This window comes from Sus scrofa, chromosome 1, assembly GCF_054392235.1.
Source record: "Sus scrofa isolate SSC_HxYL_T2T_F1_AM1 chromosome 1, Sscrofa_HxYL_maternal_Yorkshire_Landrace_v2.0, whole genome shotgun sequence".
Classification (NCBI taxonomy): domain Eukaryota; kingdom Metazoa; phylum Chordata; class Mammalia; order Artiodactyla; family Suidae; genus Sus; species Sus scrofa.
The window spans coordinates 272,967,820-272,987,345 of NC_139383.1; the positions used below are offsets into that span (position 1 = coordinate 272,967,820).

General features: G+C 41.6%; 1 protein-coding gene across 6 annotated transcripts in view; it reads right to left on the reverse strand.

Moving 5' to 3' along the window:
- TTLL11 (tubulin tyrosine ligase like 11) overlaps positions 1 to 19,526 on the reverse strand; it is a 294,081-nt gene that overhangs the window by 186,313 nt on the left and 88,242 nt on the right. For 5 of the 6 annotated variants that reach the window (XM_084994791.1, XM_084994777.1, XM_021068337.2 and 2 more), the window contains exon 3: positions 12,749 to 12,882. The exons of the other annotated variant lie outside the window; for it this stretch is intronic. In XM_084994791.1, coding sequence (XP_084850917.1) covers positions 12,749 to 12,880 — 132 coding nt within the window. In that variant the 5' untranslated portion in view covers positions 12,881 to 12,882. The remainder of the gene's footprint in view (positions 1 to 12,748; positions 12,883 to 19,526) is intronic. 6 annotated transcript variants of the gene reach the window in all.

Here is a 19,526-nt window from a genome sequence, read left to right on the forward strand (position 1 = left end):
TTTAGGCAGAGACCCCATCTTTTGTCTCTGACTCTTTAGTCTACCAGGGCTGGACACCGGAAAGAGACTCAGTAAATCTTGGCTGGCATTAAAGGAATTGTGACAGAATCGGAAGACGTGCGTCCTCATCCTGGCTCCACGTACCTATAAGTCACGTGACTCTGGGCAAGTTGCTCAACCTCAGCTCCCTCATCTATAAGGTGATGAATAAGAACATGAAGCAGTGGGAAGGAAATTGGATCTGGACCCAATAAATGTCTGAACGAATGTATGAGTGAGTCATCACCCCTCTGCACCAGAAACTCCATGAGGGCAAGGATACATCTAAGTTGTTTTGTATCCCCTAGCACACCTGGCAGGTCTCAGAAAATATCAGAATTAAACCAAGTCGGAGATCTGAGTGGACCAGCAGTTAGAGAGTCATGCTATAACCATAAGCAAGTACCTTCAATTAAACTGGAAGTAATGATGTGTCCCCAAATTGAATGAGGAGGAAAAACGGTCACGTCTATAAAAAGCACTTGGTAAACTGCAAAGCACCACACAGATGCTGGCTGTCACTGGGCTATTTAAAAGGGCTTCCTAATGAACAGGCCCTAAGGATGCTTATCTAAAGAGGAGCAGCATCTTAAGTTTCAGATGCTATCATTTTTCCAACAAACAAATTGAGCTGTTGAGCAAGGGGCACAAGAACAGCATGAACACCTAGGCAGGAGGTGGAGCTCTATTGGGGGCGACAAAGGAATTGAAACTAGAAGCAAATGGAGAGGTGAAACCATGGCTCCTATAGAGAGTCCACTAGCAGCCCTGAATCATCTGCCTTCTTCTCACAGCTAGGGTGCCCTCACTTCTGTCTTTTGTCTTTTACTAGTTATGCATCACAACCCTGGGCCACTGCAGCAGCCTCCTGGGAAGCCGAGCTACACCAGCAGAAGGTCTTCTGGCCTCCGTGTCTGCTCCCCAGCTCACTGACGACGCACAAGAGTTCTGGGCACAGGTGGAGGTTGGGGCACCCCGGGGAAAGGCTGGCCAACCACCTGGAGCTCTCACCGGGTGGTATCCCTTTAGTGAATTCCTCATGGCTCAAGTCTGGCCCGTACTCCTGTGAGCTGACAGGCTGGGTCATGCCGATACCCTTGGCTGCAGAGAAGCTAACTTTTGATGACTAAACCCACAAGAGATGAAATGTTTAAACCATAGCATCTGCATATTAATCTGCAATTCAATTCAGCAAATCTGCTCGAGTTCTAACTCTGTGCAAACCCTGTGACAGGCACCAGGGATACAAAGGTAAGACCATGCCAGCCGCTCACTGCCCTTGTGGTACTTAAGAGCATAAGAGAAAGATGATTAGATGTGTCATCACTAAGCAGTGTGATAGGCGTAAGTACCATGGAGAGAGGAAAACAAGATACCCTCCCCTCCACCCCAGACATGGGAGGCAGAGTAGGTTTTAGAAAGAGTAAAAGATAAGCAGGGGACTGAAGAATTAGCAAAATTGGTCAGATGAAAGAAGGCAGCCTTGGAAGTGGGAAGCAGGCAAGAAAGAGACAGGCATGTACAAAACACAGAGGGAGCAGAGGGGCCCCTGAGTACCTACAAAGGTTAAATATGGAGGAACCCCAGGGAGGCTGGGGCCAAAGAGGTGGGAGAAGCGCTACCAGGCATGTGCAGGAGTTTAAATGTCATCCTCTGGATAAACCATCAGGTGGCCCAGAATCAGCCGAATCAGCCTATTGTCTATGGGAAGGAAAACGATTCCAATAATCAACTCACCAGAAGGTTCTGTGATAAGCGTGGAATCAGGACAAGCATATAAGCTCCACATGGCAGGTTTCTCTCTGCCTTGACTCTGACCCACTTAGAACTCCACATTTTCCAACTTCCTAAACCCAGTGGAGAACATTGTTCTCTGGGGTTTTTGCAAATAATGCACTTCATTCTGCCTCGAGGAGCTGAATCAATAAAAGCTAACTTAGGATGAAACGGGAGAAGGAAATGGAAGGGTCCCATGCTCGCTGGTTCCCTCCAAGAAACAGCAAAACATTATTGCACAGGTTTTGGGCTTGATTCACTGAAAAATTCCTCTGCTACAAAATGCAAACTCCTTCACCATAATAAATACTGTTGTGATAACAAAACTGTACTTTTCTCAAATACCCAGATGGAGGACCATATGCAAAACAAACTTGAAGGAATTTTTTTATTGGCCATCTGCGAAAACTGGAAAGAAAGCCAGCATCCTCTTCTGGTCTCTGCAAAAATTTCCACTGAGAATCCTCCTTGCTTCCTGCTAGTGCCACCTGCTGATCGTATCTGGGTACCAGTTTTGAAAATGGGATTGTGCAGGTGGGGGTGTGGATCTCCCTCATTCTTAAACAAAGTGAATTTAATCCTAATTAATGAGAGAAAAAAAAATACCCACAGATCGACAGCTTTTAGAATGTTTTACAGCTACTCACACCTTCTGTTGTTGGCAAGGATCACAAAGCAACCCCCTACCCCCACACCTCTGAGCACTCACTTCCAAGGCACTGGGAAAACATCACTTGCCATCATAACTAAGTGCACTGTTAATAAAGCCTCATGTTTGACTTTCCACGCCTCAGTTGTAAATGCGCATATCCTTTAATTCCATTTTGAGATATCTACCTGAAGGAAATGCTGGCACAGGTGTATAAAGATACCTGGAGGGGTGTCCCCCACAGCATTACTTGTTGAACCCCAAAATCTGAGAACTACCTAAATGTTCATCAACAAGGGAATGATTTTAAATCTTTTTTTTTTTTTTTTTTGTCTTTTGTCTTTTTGTTGTTGTTGTTGTTGTTGCTGTTTCTTGGGCCGCTCCCGCAGCATATGGAGGTTCCCAGGCTAGGGGCCGAATCGGAGCTGTAGTCTCCGGCCTACACCAGAGCCACAGCAACGCGGGATCCGAGCCGCGTCTGCAACCTACACCACAGCTCACGGCAACGCCAGATCGTTAACCCACTGAGCAAGGGCAGGGACCGAACCCGCAACCTCATGGTTCCTAGTCGGATTCGTTAACCACTGCGCCACGACGGGAACTCCTGATTTTAAATCTTAAGGTGCATTCATACAACGGAGTACTATGCAGCAGTGGCACGGGACAATGTCTAAAACATGGAGAAAATGGGAGAAAAGACAGGCTGGAGAAGAGACTGTAGAGTGTAATCCTATTTTTCAAAGAAATAAGGCCGTGTGTGTGACAGTGTACATCTGTTTACACATGAGAAAAGCTGGAAGGTTACACATTACGTGCCCAGTAATTTCTGAGGGTGGGGATATTTTTTTCACTTTTAATTTACAAAATTCCTATATTATTTGAATTCTTAATATGAATACATCACTTTGCGTTAAAACAAATGAGATATTAAAAATAAGAATGCCACATGTTTTATCAGGTTTGCAGCTAATAAAGCTTTTCCCCATCAGATATTCACTGGATGCCATGCTTGTTCTGAGGTGAGGGTCGTTTCGCCACACAGTGGCAGACGGAGAGATGGAGCTGAGAGGAGGAGGGATTCCATGAGGAATAAGCGACGGGTCCAGGGCTTCCCAGCAAACAGCTATGGGGAGGTTTCAGAGTCTTCTTTTGCCTATGCCAGATGCTGAATCAGCAGATCCTAAATTGGTGCTATAATAAAGTGCTAATAAATCTTCCTTTATATTAGAGAACTATCCAGTTCTAAGTACACCAGAAACAACCAAAACAACAAAAAACAAAACAGGCAAAATATATTAAACAATCACTTTCAAGACACTGGACATCGAACAACAAAGAACAGTGATTCGTAAGAGATGGGAATCAAATGATGTGAGCTGCGTGATTGTCCCAGTTCACTGTCTTTTCAGAGCCAGAGAGAGAGGACTCCAACTGAGCCCAGTGGACAATATGAGTTGAAGAAATGGACCTGAGTCAAGGGAGACTAAGATAGTAGAGTTCTCAGGGAAGAGAACTTCGGCACAGAGAGAACTCTAGGGACCCACAGAGGGTCTCCTTTGTGTATCTGGCTAAGCACAGAGCAGTGCAAGCATGTGAGGAAACCACCTGAGGCCAAGGAAAGAGCCATCCAGAAGGAATAGAGGAAACAGTGCCTAGTGCCATTCGGAGCCTGGAATAGTGTCTATTCTCACCAATCAGACTGAAAAACACCATGATGCACAGAACACTGGGTAGAGAACACATATAATTCTTGCCTCAGTAGTGAGGAATAACTAGCCTTAGGCCAAGCACTACTCTAGCTCTGCCTGACAAAGTTTAAAAAGAAGACCCCAAATCTACTCCCAAGTAACTTAACTGGATCCCACAACAAAGATCAAGAATTTTATAGGCATTCAAAAATACCCAGTAATGACATAAGATAATATTCACCATGTCTGGCACCCAGCTAAAAATTACCAGGCATGAAAAGAAGCAAGGAAATATAAACCATAATAAAGAGAAAAATCAGTCAATCGAAACCAACCCAGAATGGATAGAGAGTTAGAATTAGCAATGGCATTAAAAGTTATTATAATGCATTGCATATGTTCAAAAAGCTAAGTAAAAGTATGGAAGATATTTTTTAAAGACCCAAATCTAGCTTCTAGAAATAAAAACTAAAATAGATGAGATGAAAAGTAGAACGAGTGGGATTAACAGCAGATTAGAAACTAAAGAAGAAAAAAATTAGTGAACATGAAGATAAAAGAATAGACACTCTCTAAAAAGAAACAAAAATTTTTTAAAAAATGAACAGAGTATCAGTGAACTGTGGAGCACTTTCAAATGGCCTAATATACATGTAATTGGAGTCCCCCATTGAGACATAAATATGAGAGGAGGTGGAATGGATGGAAAAATAACTGAAGAAATAATGGACAAATGCTTTTCAAATTTTATAAAAATTATAAACTTAACATATCTAAAAGCTCAATGAACCCCAAACACGAAAAACATTTTAAAATATTATACTGAAACACATCACAATCAAACTGTTCAAAACCAGTGATAGAAAATATTAAAAGCAGCCAGAGAAAACAGACATGTTATATACAGAAGATCAAAGATAAGGATGAAAACAGATTTCTTGTCAGAAGCAATACAAGCAAGAAGACAGAGGAGTAACATATTAAAAGCACTGAAAGAAAAAATGCTAACCTAAAATTCTATACCTAGAGAAAACATCTTTCAAAATCAAAGGCAAAATAAACTTCAATAAATACAAACATTGAAAGAATTCATCATCAAAAGACCCTTAACACAAAAAGTACTAGAGGAAACTTTAGGCTAAAGAAAAATGATACCAAACAAAAAGGTGAATTTACAAAAATGAATAAAAGCCACTGGAAATGATAACTACATGAGTACATACATGATTTTTTCTTGTTGTTATTTAAATCTCTTTAAAATACAATAGGTTGTTCAAACAAGAATAATAATGACTTATTGAGGGGTTTATAATATATGTAAAGGTAAAATGTATGAAAACGGTAGTATTATAAGGGTCTCACATTGTAAGTAAAATGACATAATATCATTTAAAGATAGATTGTCATAAGTTAAAGATACATGCTATAAACCCTAAAGGAACAACCAAAAAACAAAACAAATAATTAAAGCTACAAAACTAACAAAGGAGATCAATAAAATTGATAAACTTCTACCCACTCTGATAAGGGGCGGGAGAAAGAACACAGATTACAAATGTTAGGAATGAGAGGTGACATCAGTAAAGATTCCATAGATACTAAAAGGATAAAATGTAATATTATGACAACTTTATGGCAATAAAAGCGACAGCTTAGAAAAAATGGGCAAATTCCTTGAAAGATACAAACCTCCAAAGCTCATTCAAGAGTAGATTGAATAGTTTTATCTATTAAAGAAATTGAATTTTTAGTTAACTGCCCCCATAAAGAAACATCAAGCCCACATGACTTCACTGGTGACCTTTATCAAACATTTAAGGAAGAAATAATGATAGGAGTTCCTGCTGAGGTGTGGTGGGTTAAGGATCTGGTTTTGGCTCTTGGTGGCATGGGCTTGATCCTAGGCCAGGCACAGTGGGTTAAGGATCAGGCATTGCCGCAGCTCTGGCATAGGTTGCAGCTGAGGCTCAGATTCAATCCCTGGCCCAAGAACTTCCATATGCCACAGGTGCAGCCAAACAAAGGAAAAAAAAAAAAAAAAAAAGAATGACAACTTTATCCAAATTCTTCCAGAAAATTTAAAAGTAGTAAAGGAAATACTTCCAATTCATTTTATGTGACCAGCACTACCCTGATAACAAAACCAAACAAATATGTTGCAAAAAAAGAAAACAACAGACCAGTATCCCTCATGAATATAGATACAAACATTCCAAACCAAATTTTAGTAAATCAAATCCAAGTATGTGTATAAAAAGGATAATATGTCATGACCAAGTGGGATTTGCCTTAAGAATGCATATTTTGTTTAATATTTTGGAATTAATCAACACATTTCAGCATATTAACAAACAAAAAAGAAAATCTAAACCATCATTTCAATAAGCTCAAGAGGAGTATGTAACAAAATTCAACATCCACTTCTAATTAAAAACAAAACAAAATTCATGGAAACAGAAATAGAAGGAAATTTCATTAATCTAATAAAGAGCATCTAATAAAGAAATCTATTACTAACACTATACTTTAAGTTTTTTTAAAATTTAATTTTTCTTTGCTTTTATTCCCCCTTGCTTTTTAGAGCCGCACCTGCAGCATATGGATGTTCCCAGGCTAGCGGTCAAAACAGAGCTGCAGCTGCCAGCCTATGCCACAGCCACAGCCTCACCAGATCCAAGCCATATCTGTGACTTATGCTACAGCTTGCAGCAATGCTGGATTCCCAAACCACTGAGCAGGGCCAAGGATCAAACCCACATCCTCATGGATATTAGTCAGGTTCTTAACCCACTGAGCCACAAGGAAAACTCTCACTAACACCATACTTAATTGTGAAAAATTAAATGTTTATCCTTTAAGATCAGGAAGAAGTCCAGGATGTCTTACTTCCACTACTTCCATTCAACTACAATGAATAGAGCAATAAGGCAAGAAAAAGAAATAAAGGGCTGATTGAAAAGAAAAGCATAAAAAACCTTCCTATTCTCAGAGGACATGAGAGTCTCTACAGACAATCCAAAGGAACATACAAAATAAACTAATGGAATTTCTAAGTGAGTTTAGCAAGGTTGCAGGATACAAGATCAATATACAAAAATCAACTGTATTTCTATATATTCACAATAAACCACTAGAAATTGAAATAAACTGAAAAATACAAAAAACTGAAATAAATTTGACAAAAGATGTGAAAGACCTCTACATTAAAAAATTAAAAAGTAAATAAAACAAAAAAACCCCACATACATTTTTTTGATCATGTCATGTACAGAAATACCAAACCACTATATTGTACACCAGGAACTAACATACTGATATAGGTCAATCATACTTCAAAAACAAATAGACAGACAAACCCACAGAAAAAGAGATCAGATTTATGGTTACTAGAGGCAGGGGATAGGGGATAGGGGATAAGGAACTGGATGAAGGTGGTCAAAAGTACAAATTATTTTTCTTAATTGCTCACAAAAAATTAAAGAAGACCTAAATAAAAGGAGAGCTATACAATGTCCATTGGGTCAGAAAACTCAATGCTGTTAAGATGTCAGCCTTACCCAAAGTGATATATAGATTCAATTTCAGCAGGCTTTTAGTAGAGATTAACAACCTAATTCTAAGATTCATATGGCAGAATCATACGGTCAAAAGAATACATATGGAATTCACATGGCCAAAAGAACAAAATGGCCAAGACAACTTTGAAAAAGAACAAAGTTGGAGGGCTTTCACTGGATGATTTCAAGACTTAAAGCTATAATAATAAAACAGTGGGGGAGTTCCCGTCGTGGCACAGTGGTTAACAAATCTGACTAGAAATCATGAGGTTGTGGGTTCAATCCCTGGCCTTGCTCAGCGGGTGAAGGATCTGGCATTGCCGTGAGCTGTGGTGTAGGTCGCAGACGCGACTCGGATCCTGCGTTGCTGTGGCTGTGGCGTAGGCCAGCAGCTACAGCTCCTATTAGACCCCTAGCCTGGGAACCTCCATATGCCACGAGAGCGGCCCTAGAAAAAAGGCAAAAAGACAAAAAAATAATAATAATAAAAAATAAAAAAAATTAAAAATAAAACAGTGGGATATTGGCATAAAGATCAACAAATATATCAATAGAATAGACTAGAGAATTCAGATACACACACCTATATATACTTGAGCAACTATTTTGAACATTAAGTGCGAAGATAATGGGGGGAATACCAAATGTTTCTAAAACTACTGGATATCTCATGTAAAAAAAAAATGAACCATACCTCACATTATATTTAAAAAACTAATGCAAAACAAATCATAGACCTGAACTTAAAACTATAAAACATGGAGACAGAAACAAAGAGAATGTTTTTATGAACTTGAGTTAGGTCAAAATTCCTGGTATAGGACACCAAAAGTACGATCCACAAAAGAACAAATCAAGAAATTGATTCATCTGGAGTTCTCGTTGTGTCTCAGCTCATGGCTCAATTTTTAAATGGCTGAAAGATATGAATAGATACTTCATCAAAGAATGTATTTGGACAGCAAATAAGCACATGAACAGATGTTCAACATCATTAATAACTAGGGAAATACAAACTTAAAGCCAGTGAGAAACCACTACACACCTATTAGAATGACTAAAATTAAAAAGACTGGCTGTTGCTATTATTAGTGTTGGCAAGCATGTGGAAGACCTAGAATGGTCATACGTTGCTGATGGACACACAATGATACAACCCACCTTGGAAAACAAGTGGTACTTTCTTTAAAATGAAATGGACAGCCACTGTATGATCCAAACATCTTATTCCTAAGCATTTTCTCAAGAGACATGAAAAACATGTTCACGCAAAGACTTGTACACAAATGTTTAAAGTATCTTTATTTGAAAGAGCCAAAACTGGAATCAATCCAAATGTCCAGCAGAAATTGAAGGTACAAGCAAACTGTAGTAAATACATTTAATGGAACATTCCTTGATAATAAGAAGGAATGGACTCTTTTTTTTTTTTTTTTTTTTTTGTCTTTTGGTCTTTTTAGGACCGCACCTGCAGCATATGGAGATTCCCAGGCTAGAAGTCTAATAGAAGCTGTAGCTGCCAGCCCACACCACAGCCAGAGCAACACCAGATTCGAGCTACGTCTGCGATCCACGCCACAGCTCACGGCAATGGCAGATCCTTAACCCACTGAGCAAGGCCAGGGATCAAACCTGCAGCCTCGTGGTTCCCAGTTGGATTCATTTCCACTGTGCCGTGACAGGAACTCCAAGGAGGATATAAATAAATGAAAATAAATTATCAGGGATTAAATGATTCAATGTTGCTAAAATGTGCACTGTCTCCAAACTGATCTGTAGAGTCAATGCAATACCAAAGTCCCAGCAGGCTTCCTTGTAGAAATGGACGAAATGATTACAAAGATGGCATGTAAAGGAGTTATAATAACCAAACCAATTCTGAAGACAAAGTGTGAAGACTTGCACTACTTGATTTCAAGACCGACTCTAAAGCTATAGTAATCAGGGTAGTGGGGAGTTCTAGTGCCGGAGTAAACATACGATGAATAGAACAAAACAGAGAATCCAGAAACGGACCCAAAACATATGTGGTCAATTCATTTGCAACAAAGACGCCAAGATAATTCAACAAGATGCGGGGAAAATGACAATCGTTTCAACAAAGGATGAAGAAACTGAAAATCCATATGGGAAAAAGTAAACAGTCAATTCTAATCTCATATTGTACACAAAAACTAATGTGAAACGAATCACGGACATACATGTAAAGCTAAAAGTATAAAGCTTCTAGAAAAAAAACAAAGTATAAAATCATTACAACCTTAGGCAAGGAAGTGTTAGACATCATACAAAAAGCACAAATGATAAAGAAATAACTGATATGTTCAATTTTATCAAAAGTAAAAATGCTTGCTCTTCCAAAGACAAAGCTGTAAAGTGAAAATTCAAGGTTAAGACTGAAAAGCCAAGTGTGAGAAAGTATTCAGAATACACATACACATATAAAAGAGTGATATCCAGAATATATATATAAAGAACTTACAACTTAAAAATAAAATGCTAATAAAAATAAACAAAAATTTTTAACATACACTTAACAAAAAAAAAAAAAAAGAAAAGATTCAAATGGCCCAAAAGCGCAATGGAAAGATGCTCAACATCCAGTCACCCAGGAGATTAAATTAAAACCATAAAGAAATACAACTGCACGTCTACCTGAGTGTCTAAAATTCAAAAGACTAACAATACCAAGTACTGGCAATGACACACGGAACAAAAGGAACACTCACACACTGCTGGAGGGAATGCAAAGTGGTCCAGCCACCCTGGAAAACAGTTTGGCAATTTCTCCTAAGTTAAACATACACACACCATATAATCAAGAAATTCCACTCCTCGGGTTAACCCAGGGAAAATGAAAACATATCCACAAAATGACTTGTGTATGATTAGCCATGGCAGCTTTATTTATAATATCCCCAAAATGGAAACAACCCAGATGCCCATCCATTGGTGAATAGATACACAAATCGGCATATACTCCCAATGGAACAGTGCTCGGCAATAAAAATACAAACTACTGGAGTTCCATTGTGGCTCAGCGGTAACGAACCGGACTAGTATCCATGAGGATCCTGGCCTTGCTCAGGCAGTTAAGGATCCAGCCTTGCCGTGAGCTGTGGTGTAGTTGGCAGACTCGGCTGGGATACTGTGTTGCTGTGGCTGTGGTGTAGGCTGGCAGCTACAGCTCTGATTGGATCCCTAACCTGGGAACTTCCAAATGCCCTAAAAAGCAGGACAAATAAATTACAAAAAATACAAACTTCTGATGCAACAAACATGTATGAATCTCAAAAACCTAATTCTCAAGGAAAAAAAAATTCAAAAGAGTACATGTTGTAGGATTCCATTTATATGAATTTCTTGAAGAGGCAACGCTAATCTGTAATGAGAACGCAGATCAGGGGTTGCCGGGGCTGGGGGTTGGGGAACCTGACTGCAAAGAAGCACAGAGGAACTTTGGGGGATGATGGCAAATGTCTTCTCACTTACCAGATTTTGAAGACACAATTGGTATCTCACTTAAACTCAGCCTTGCAGAATACTTAAATAGAGAGGTGTAGAAATGCGATGGAGATGTATTCCACATAGTGACAATAGCATGAGCAGAGCCACAGAAGTGGGAAGTTGAGGGGTGAGTACAGGGACCAGTTGAGAGTTTATTTCTTTAATTAACTGTATTGAAGCATAATTTGCATACAACCAAATGCATCCTTTTTTTTTTTCTCTCTCTCTCTCTCTCTCCTCTTTTCTGGCTGTCCCACAGCATACGGAGTTCCTGGGCCAGGAATCAGATCCAAGCCACAGTTGCAGCTGGGGCCACGCCAGATCCTTAACCCATTGTGCCAAGCCTGGGATCAAATCTGTGTCCAGCGCTCCAGAGATGCTGCCGATCCCATTGCGCCACAGCAGGAACTCCATCAAATGCACCCATTTTTAAGTTAAGAATTCAAAGAATTTTAAGAAATACAGACCCATATGACCACCATTCCACTTCGTTCGGAGTTTCGATACGGAACCGGGAGTTTGAAAATTGATTGTGGAACAAATTTAAAGCAAGACCCTTAAAAGGTTTCCCCTCAGTTGGTCAGACTTACTTACCGGTCTTGAAATGGAGCCTCATCTCCCACATTTCATACCATGGACTGCCAGGGAGATCCTAACTCTGGGATTCACCCAAACAGCCCCAGTCAGCTTGTGGGCTCGACCACCTGCTCCAGCTCCATCTCCCTGGCTCTCCAAACAGCCTGACTCCTAGCTTCTTGCCTCAGCCTCAGGCCTGTCTCCTGGCATCAGGACTTGCTTCTTCAGTTTACCTATGTGGCATCCTCCTCGTTTGGCTCTGTGAGCTGCCTTGATCAAGGCAACATCTGCTGTGTACAGTTCAGACATCCCCCTCCAATCAGTCTCAGCTTCCTGGGAACCCCCAGCCCCAGATCCCAGCACACAGGACCCAGGCCACCATTACCGTCATAATAGAATTCAAGGATCATGGGTACATATACACACAAAGGAACACTACTCAGCCATAAAAAAGAACAAAATAATGCCATTTGAGGCAACATGGATGGAACTAGAAACTCTCATACTAAGTGAAGTAAGTCAGAAAGAGAAAAACAAATACCATATGGTATCCCTTATATGGCACAAATGTCTACAGAAAAAAAACTCATGGACTTGGAGAACAGACTTGTGGTTGCCGAGGCGGATGGGGAGGAAGTGGGATGGACTAGGAGTTTGGGGTTAATGGATGCAAACTATTGCATTTGGAGTGGATAAGCAATGAGATCCTGCTGGATAGCACAGGGAACTATATCCAGTCACTTGTGATGGAACATGATGGAGGACAATATGAGAAAAAGAATGTATATATATATATATATATATACATACATATATGTATGTATGTATGACTGGCTCACTTTGCTGTACAACAGAAATTGGCAGAACACTGTAAATCAACTATAATGGAAAAAATAAAAATCTTTTAAAAAAAAAAAAAAGGTGGGGGGAGGTTGTAGGGACAGAGTGCCATCTACCTGAGCCACAAAGAGCTGGAACTCGTCAGGCAGAATCCATGAGCGGGGGTAGAAGTTGTACTCCTCAGGAAAGAGATTCTGCATGATTCTCACTGCTCTGCTCAGAGTAATTTTACGCACCATCTCCGTCATGCCTGAGGAGAAGAGAAGCTGTGAGGTTTTAACAACAGTGGGCCCCTAGCTATAAAACAGCCATTATTAGGGACTTTTAAAACCACCCACTTGACATATACTCTTCTTCAGACAGGATTTAAAAAAAAAAAAAAAAAAAAAAGGTATGAGTTGTTTACCCACAGCGGTGATTCATGGTTTAGAAAGACCCAGCAAATTAATGAAACACTTGAGGTAAGAGGGGGATCTTTTTTTTTTTCTCCTTATAAAAATGAAGCATCAATTTGAAAGAATGAGTTTCCACCTAGTTTATTATTCCTTTCTTTGTCAGCCCCCTAGATAACGAATAAAGGGAAGAATTTATATCTTGCACTTAAAACTTAATATCCTCTTAAATGTGGGGGCCACCACACACACTTCTGGATCCCTTCCATCTTATACCCTAGAGAATATTGTTTGGTGGACTCTGGTTACATTATAAGAAACTTAATTAAGTTGCTTTGTTTTAATCTTTCATGAGTATTAAAGGTATAAAACAGAAAAATATACACCTTGCAGCCAAAAATCTGTCTCCTTGAAATAAGGACAAGAAGTGAAGCGGTAGCTACTATACTGTGATAGAAGCATAATTTCTAGTTTAAAAGGGAAAAAATGGAATCCGTAGGAGTTCCTCAGTTACCAGTACGAAAACTGACATTGATCAGATCTTGTTAATTTGCCCACAGAGGATGGAAATGTCTCACTTATAAAACATTTTAAAAGAAGGGTGCATTTTTTTCCCCCTTGGAACATCTTTTGAAACACTGACAAGAAAAGAAACTGAGTATCTAAGCAAACTCTAGGCAAATAGGTACAACTTATTTGAAATGTTAGGGTGTTTATTTCTTAAGGCAAATATCACTGCTCCAAAAAATGGAAACTAAAAATGGCCTTTGGCCTGAAAGAGGCTACACAGTTCTATTAATGACCCTGGGAATTTGCTTAGCAAAGTCAATTTCAATAGCAAGTACAAAGTTTCATGTCACCTTGGCATGACCCAGTCACCACATTCCAATGGGCAGAATCAGAAATCTTGAGGTTTCTCTAAACTCCCATGTTCAGGTGTGGGAATGAGAGTTTTAAGAATCTACTTTTTGGGAGTTCCCGTCGTGGCTCAGTAGTTAACATGTTCAACTAGGAAACTTGGGGTTGCGGGTTTGATCCCTGGCTTCACTCAGCGGGTTAAGGATCCGACGTTGCTGTGAGCTGTGGTGTAGGTCACAGACTCGGCTAGGATCCCGTGTTGCTATGGCTCTGGCGCAGGCTGGTGGCTACAGCTCTGATTAGACCCCTAGCCTGGGAACCTCCATATGCCACAGATGCGGCCCTATAAAGACAAAAAAAGAATCTACTTTTTGCTTCCCTCAGCATTTTAAAAAGAGCAATACAAATCTAAAGATCGCAACTTTAAGATGTCAGTTCCCAGGTTCTCAGTTCTCATTTAGAAGGAGATAGAAAAGGATTAAGTAAGAAATAAAGGAGCTTAAAAGGCACTAATAAACTATGCTCTAACACAGCCTCTCTGATAATAAAACTCACTGAGGACATTTTTCTGAATTTCCCAAGAAATCAGTATGAGTCTGGAAAATTGGAGCTATTTCCTTGTATTCTCCCATGAACTTAGAATTCTGGAGCTGAACATGAAGTACACAAAACAAAATGTTGATTTCTGTGGAAACCTTTTAGTTGTACTGAACATTTCGGTTATAGTATTAAACCAAAAGCCTTCATAACTGACTGTAACACGGCACCTTCCTGCAGATAGATGGTGCCTCCTGGCCCTAGAGTCTTGGGGTATTTGCCACGGTTTTTAATGGCCATGTTGACAGGGGAAGGTTTGTGTTTAGAAATTCTTCAGCAGGTCAGGACTCGCACAATACAAATAGGAGTGCTGTGAATACAGAATGTGGTTAGAATGTTCCAGAGAAGTTCTGTGAAAATCAGTGTCCAGCAAATTGAGTAAATACTCATTTTAAATCTGCTTGGCTCCGTTTATAATGGATCGTCAGTCCTCACACCAGCTAACAGGTCTGTTTCTGAGTTTACATTTGTGTCTGTCTCCAGGTAGTTCTTGACAAAAACCAGACAACTTAAGAAGCCTCGCTACAAGCCACTGGCTACTTTTCCCAGGTGCTTCTGATCCGTGGGCTGTAGGCTGCATAGGCTGCTCACCCCTAACTTTGCCTGAATGCCTGTCTCTGGAAGGCGGCTGTGTAGACCTCCCTCCCTCACCACCGGACCTTTGTTCCTCCACCCTGTCCGCGCTGTGTTCTCACCCAGGGCTGCAGGGAGAAAGCATCTCTGACCCCTCACTAGACCCTATGCAGAAGCTTCTAGCGTCCCTGCCTCTGGCAGTGGCTCAGAAACAGTTGTGGGCTGTGTCCTCTCTCAGGAAGTTGCTGACACGGCGAGCTGTGTTTCTAGCTGGGCCATGGCACATGTTCCCAAAGTAAATATGAGGGAGGTCACTGCCGGGCCCTGCTGGCTCCAGACTCTGCCTCGCTGCAGCACCTGACCCCTACCTGTGACCCCTGCCAAGGTCCTGGGACCTATTCTGACCTAAGGTAGAAGCTCTAGGTCTAACCATCAGCTCCCCCCTGCTAAGAGTAGAAAGACTTTTTCTTTCTACTCCAGTTAGATAAGGATTTTTATCTATTTTAACTATTTTGTCTGTTTTAACTATTTTAACTATTTCTCTGAGGCTCCAGGGCTTATCCCCAAATTTCGGTCATCTGTCCTTGGCTCCCAGTGACTGAGTGGCTGCCTCAGCAATGCCTTTGCCCTGCTCTCCCCAGTGTTCCTCCTCTGCTCCCCATAAGCCTCTGCTGCAAGGGCTGGGGTTCTCCTGCCAGTGACTTGAGCCCAGCAGCTGGGCTCCCACAACCGCTACAGGTTCTTTGGTGGCTGGCTGCCTACCTGGGCTTCTCAAGGTCTATCCCTAGGTGTTCCTATAGTCGCAGTTCCCTATCAACTGGGAAAGGCCTCCAACTCAGGCTGGGGCTTCTCACCAAAGAGCTTGCCTCCTGCCACTGCTTCTGGGCCTGGGTTCTTCTGTCTGCTACTCGGGAGTCCCAAGACCTGGGAGGGTCTCGGGCCATGGGAGTGACAGGCAAGTGTCACAAAGTTTGAGTCTCAGGCTTGCCCACACGGATCTACTTAACCCAGTTTAAACAAACAAACAAAACAAAGTGAAACCATAATCTGAGCTACTGTGGTAGCACTATTCAAACCAAGTGTCATTTATAACACTAATCCTCGGCAAAAGCATCTTATTCCCAACAAGTACTTGCAGATCCACCTTCCTCCCTCTGTCCCATAACCATGCATTGGTTCAGCTTTTGCCCGAATTCTGCAGTAGCCCCTTACCTTTCCTCTCTCAGCCTTCCCACCCCTCCAACCCTTGCCCTCCAGTGGATCTTTCTAAAATGTGCACTGGCCCATGTCATTCTCTGGCTTAGAAATTTCTCAGTGGCTCCTCATGACCTTTGGTCCCTGCCTGTCACCTTGCCACTGCCCTATCACCCTTGACCCTTTCTAACTATCCTGGGCCACTTGCCCTTCATTGAATGAGCAACATGCAAAGCACATCTTTGCCCCACCTCTGCTCCCTTGCTCTGCTTGACCTCAGGCCCATCCATCCCCAGAGGCTCCGTTCACATTCAATCCTCTTCTCCAGTATCCCTTGCCCTTCCTGACCCCCAAACAAATCTGGATCAAGTCACATGCCCTTGCTCCAGACTTTCACAGCATCCCAAGCTTCCTCTGGCATGGCACTTATTTTGTGCTTGACGTCTCTTTTTTTAAGTTTTTATGTGAATATATTTCACTTTTCTTAGGTATGCACCTAGGAATAGAATCATTGGGTCATATGAAAACTTTTATCTTCAACTGTTTGAGAAACAAACAAATTGTTTTCTGAAATGGATGGATGAACCATTTCAAATTCATATCAACAATGTATGAGGATTCCAATTTCTTCATATCCTTGTCAACACTTTCTGTTGCCTCTTTGATTACCCATCTTAGTGTGAGGTGTACTTCATTGTGGTTTTAATTTGCATTTCCCTAAAGATTAATAATGTTTAACCTTTTTTTTTATGGCTGTACAAGGCATATGAAAATTCTCAGTCTAGGGGTTGAATAGGAGTTACAGCTGCTGGCCACAGCCACAGCCACAGCAACGCGGGACTCGAAGTAAGTCTGACCTCCACCCAGCTCATGCCAATGCCGGATCCTTTAACCCACTGAGTGAGGCCAGGGATCAAACCCACCTCCCCATGAATACTAATTGGGTTCATTACTGCTGAGCCACGAAGGGAACTCCTAATGTTCAATCTGTATATATGCTTAATACCTTCCAGGGAGAAATGTCTATTCAACTATTTGGTCCTTGTTTTCTTTTTAACTTATTACCTGTTTATTATAAAGGATATGACTTGGGACAAGGCAAATGGAAGAGGTGCACCTATCAAGGTGTTGGGGAGGGGAATGGGTGTGGATGACATCTCTCTTTATGTGCTTTTCTCCTGGTCTTTGTATTCCTAGCCCAGGTCGCTGCTTGACAGATGGCTGCCCCCAGATCTCCCTCCTGGAGCCCCCTCTGGTCCTGACGAAGCCCCCTCCTCATGGTGGGCTCTCAGGCACCACCTGCCACATGCAGCCATCTATCTCAGACCGGAAACTTGGCAAAAACCAGTTGCTTGTAAGCTAAGGATTGACAGTTCTGGACTTTCTTAAAGCAAAGACATATCTAAATCAGATTATTTTTAGTGAAAGTCTTAATTCATCGGTTAAGATATAATGACATATCTTGAAGGAAATTGCCCATAGAAAAGTGGCTAAAATCCTAACGTGCTGACACGAACAAAATAAATTACTTCCATATGTGTATCCAAACGTTTTCAGTTTATTCAGCAAGTGAAGCATTTATCCTTGCCTGGCACGTCCACTAGGACTTGCTCTAAGTGATATACGATGCATACAAAATGCATTTTCAAATAATGGGATGTAGAAGAGACAGAAGATAAGCCTGAACACCAACTGGGGCCCAAGGACAGACCATTCTGTAATCAGCCTGTGGCTAAGGGTTGTCATCTCTCACGGGCCAGAAGGTGTGGCAGCTCTGTTCTACTGCCTAGTGGTTCGAGAGCCTGCTTTGTCATTAGTTAGGGTTAGGCTTAGGGTTAGGGTTAGGGTTAGGGTTAGGGTTTTGCTGTTAGTAAAAGTGTAAACTGTATGTTTTCATCATTGGCATGTGGACTAGGTGATGGGGCAAACCTGCTTCTTTAGAATGAATCTTCTTGGAGTTCCCATCATGGCGCAGTGGTTAACAAATCCAATTAGGAACCATGAGGTTGCGGGTTCGGTCCCTGCCCTTGCTCAGTGGGTTAAGGATCCGGCGTTGCCGTGAGCTGTGGTGTAGGTTGCAGACTCGGCTCGGATCCCCCGTTGCTGTGGCTCTGGCGTAGGCTGGCAACTACAGCTCCGATTAGACCTCTAGCCTAGGAACCTCCATATGCCGCGGGAGCGGCCGAAGAAATGGCAAAAAGACAAAAAAAAAAAAAAAAAGAATGAATCTTCCTGTATCACCTTTAATGAAAGTTGTCCTTGGAGGGCACTTTTTTTTCTGTATTTCTATTTGCATTCCAAATGCAGAGCTAAAGCCACTCCTTCCTTCCTACCCTCACTCCCCGCATGAGGCCTGGGCAAATGGGAAAATGTCAAGGAAGCCTCACTTGATGCTTCACGTCTTGGGACCTCTGTCCTCATTCGAAGAGTTGTTCTCTTCCAAATTATGTTCTCCTAATGTTCCCAAAAGACCTTTCAGTGGCATTAGAAGTCATCTTTTATGTGTAGCAAGGCAGAGAAAATAATAGCTATTCCAATAAACCACACAAGAACCCAGGCTGCGAGAGTCCTTCTTGTTCTCTGACAAAACCCTTTCTCCTCTAAGAACAAATCTGACCTTGGGTTAATTTTCTAGCTCTGTTCCCCAGGAAACCAATAAAGGTAGATAGTTAGCTGTGTGACTAGACAACAAAACATATGGTTAAAATGAGCCCCTATCGGCATCTTGCAAAAATGCCTGGTAGGAAGCCATGGCTCCAGGCTCTCCTGAGGGTAGTGAATCCCGTAACTGAGCCTGATCCTGGCGGGGACCCTGGAAGCTATGCTATGGGGTAGCTACATGAGCTGTTGGCTCTTCCAGGGTCTCAAAGTCAAGGCTGACCCACATCCACCCATGTGGATCTTATCTCCCTGCACCTGAGCTTTCACCTGAGGAGCTAGTCTACAATGACGCCACTGAAACGAAATGCATGACACTGACTGGCTGGCAAGCTGTGTTTCCTGTTCTATCTCTTAAGTGAATCTGAGCCATGTGGCCTATGGGCAGCCTGTTTGCTTAGTTGAAACACACACACACACACACACACACACATACCTGCCACCCCCAGTGGACATGGCATAACTTGCCAGTGTATAACGTACAGATACTGGGTTTTCTGAGAGGTGTTTTCTTAAAGATATGGCATGGAATGCAAAGAAAAAGAGTAAGGTGATTCTCCTTTTGAAAATAAGCATAAATGCAACACTAGAGAAAATGCCTCGGAGTCAGGCAACTATACTC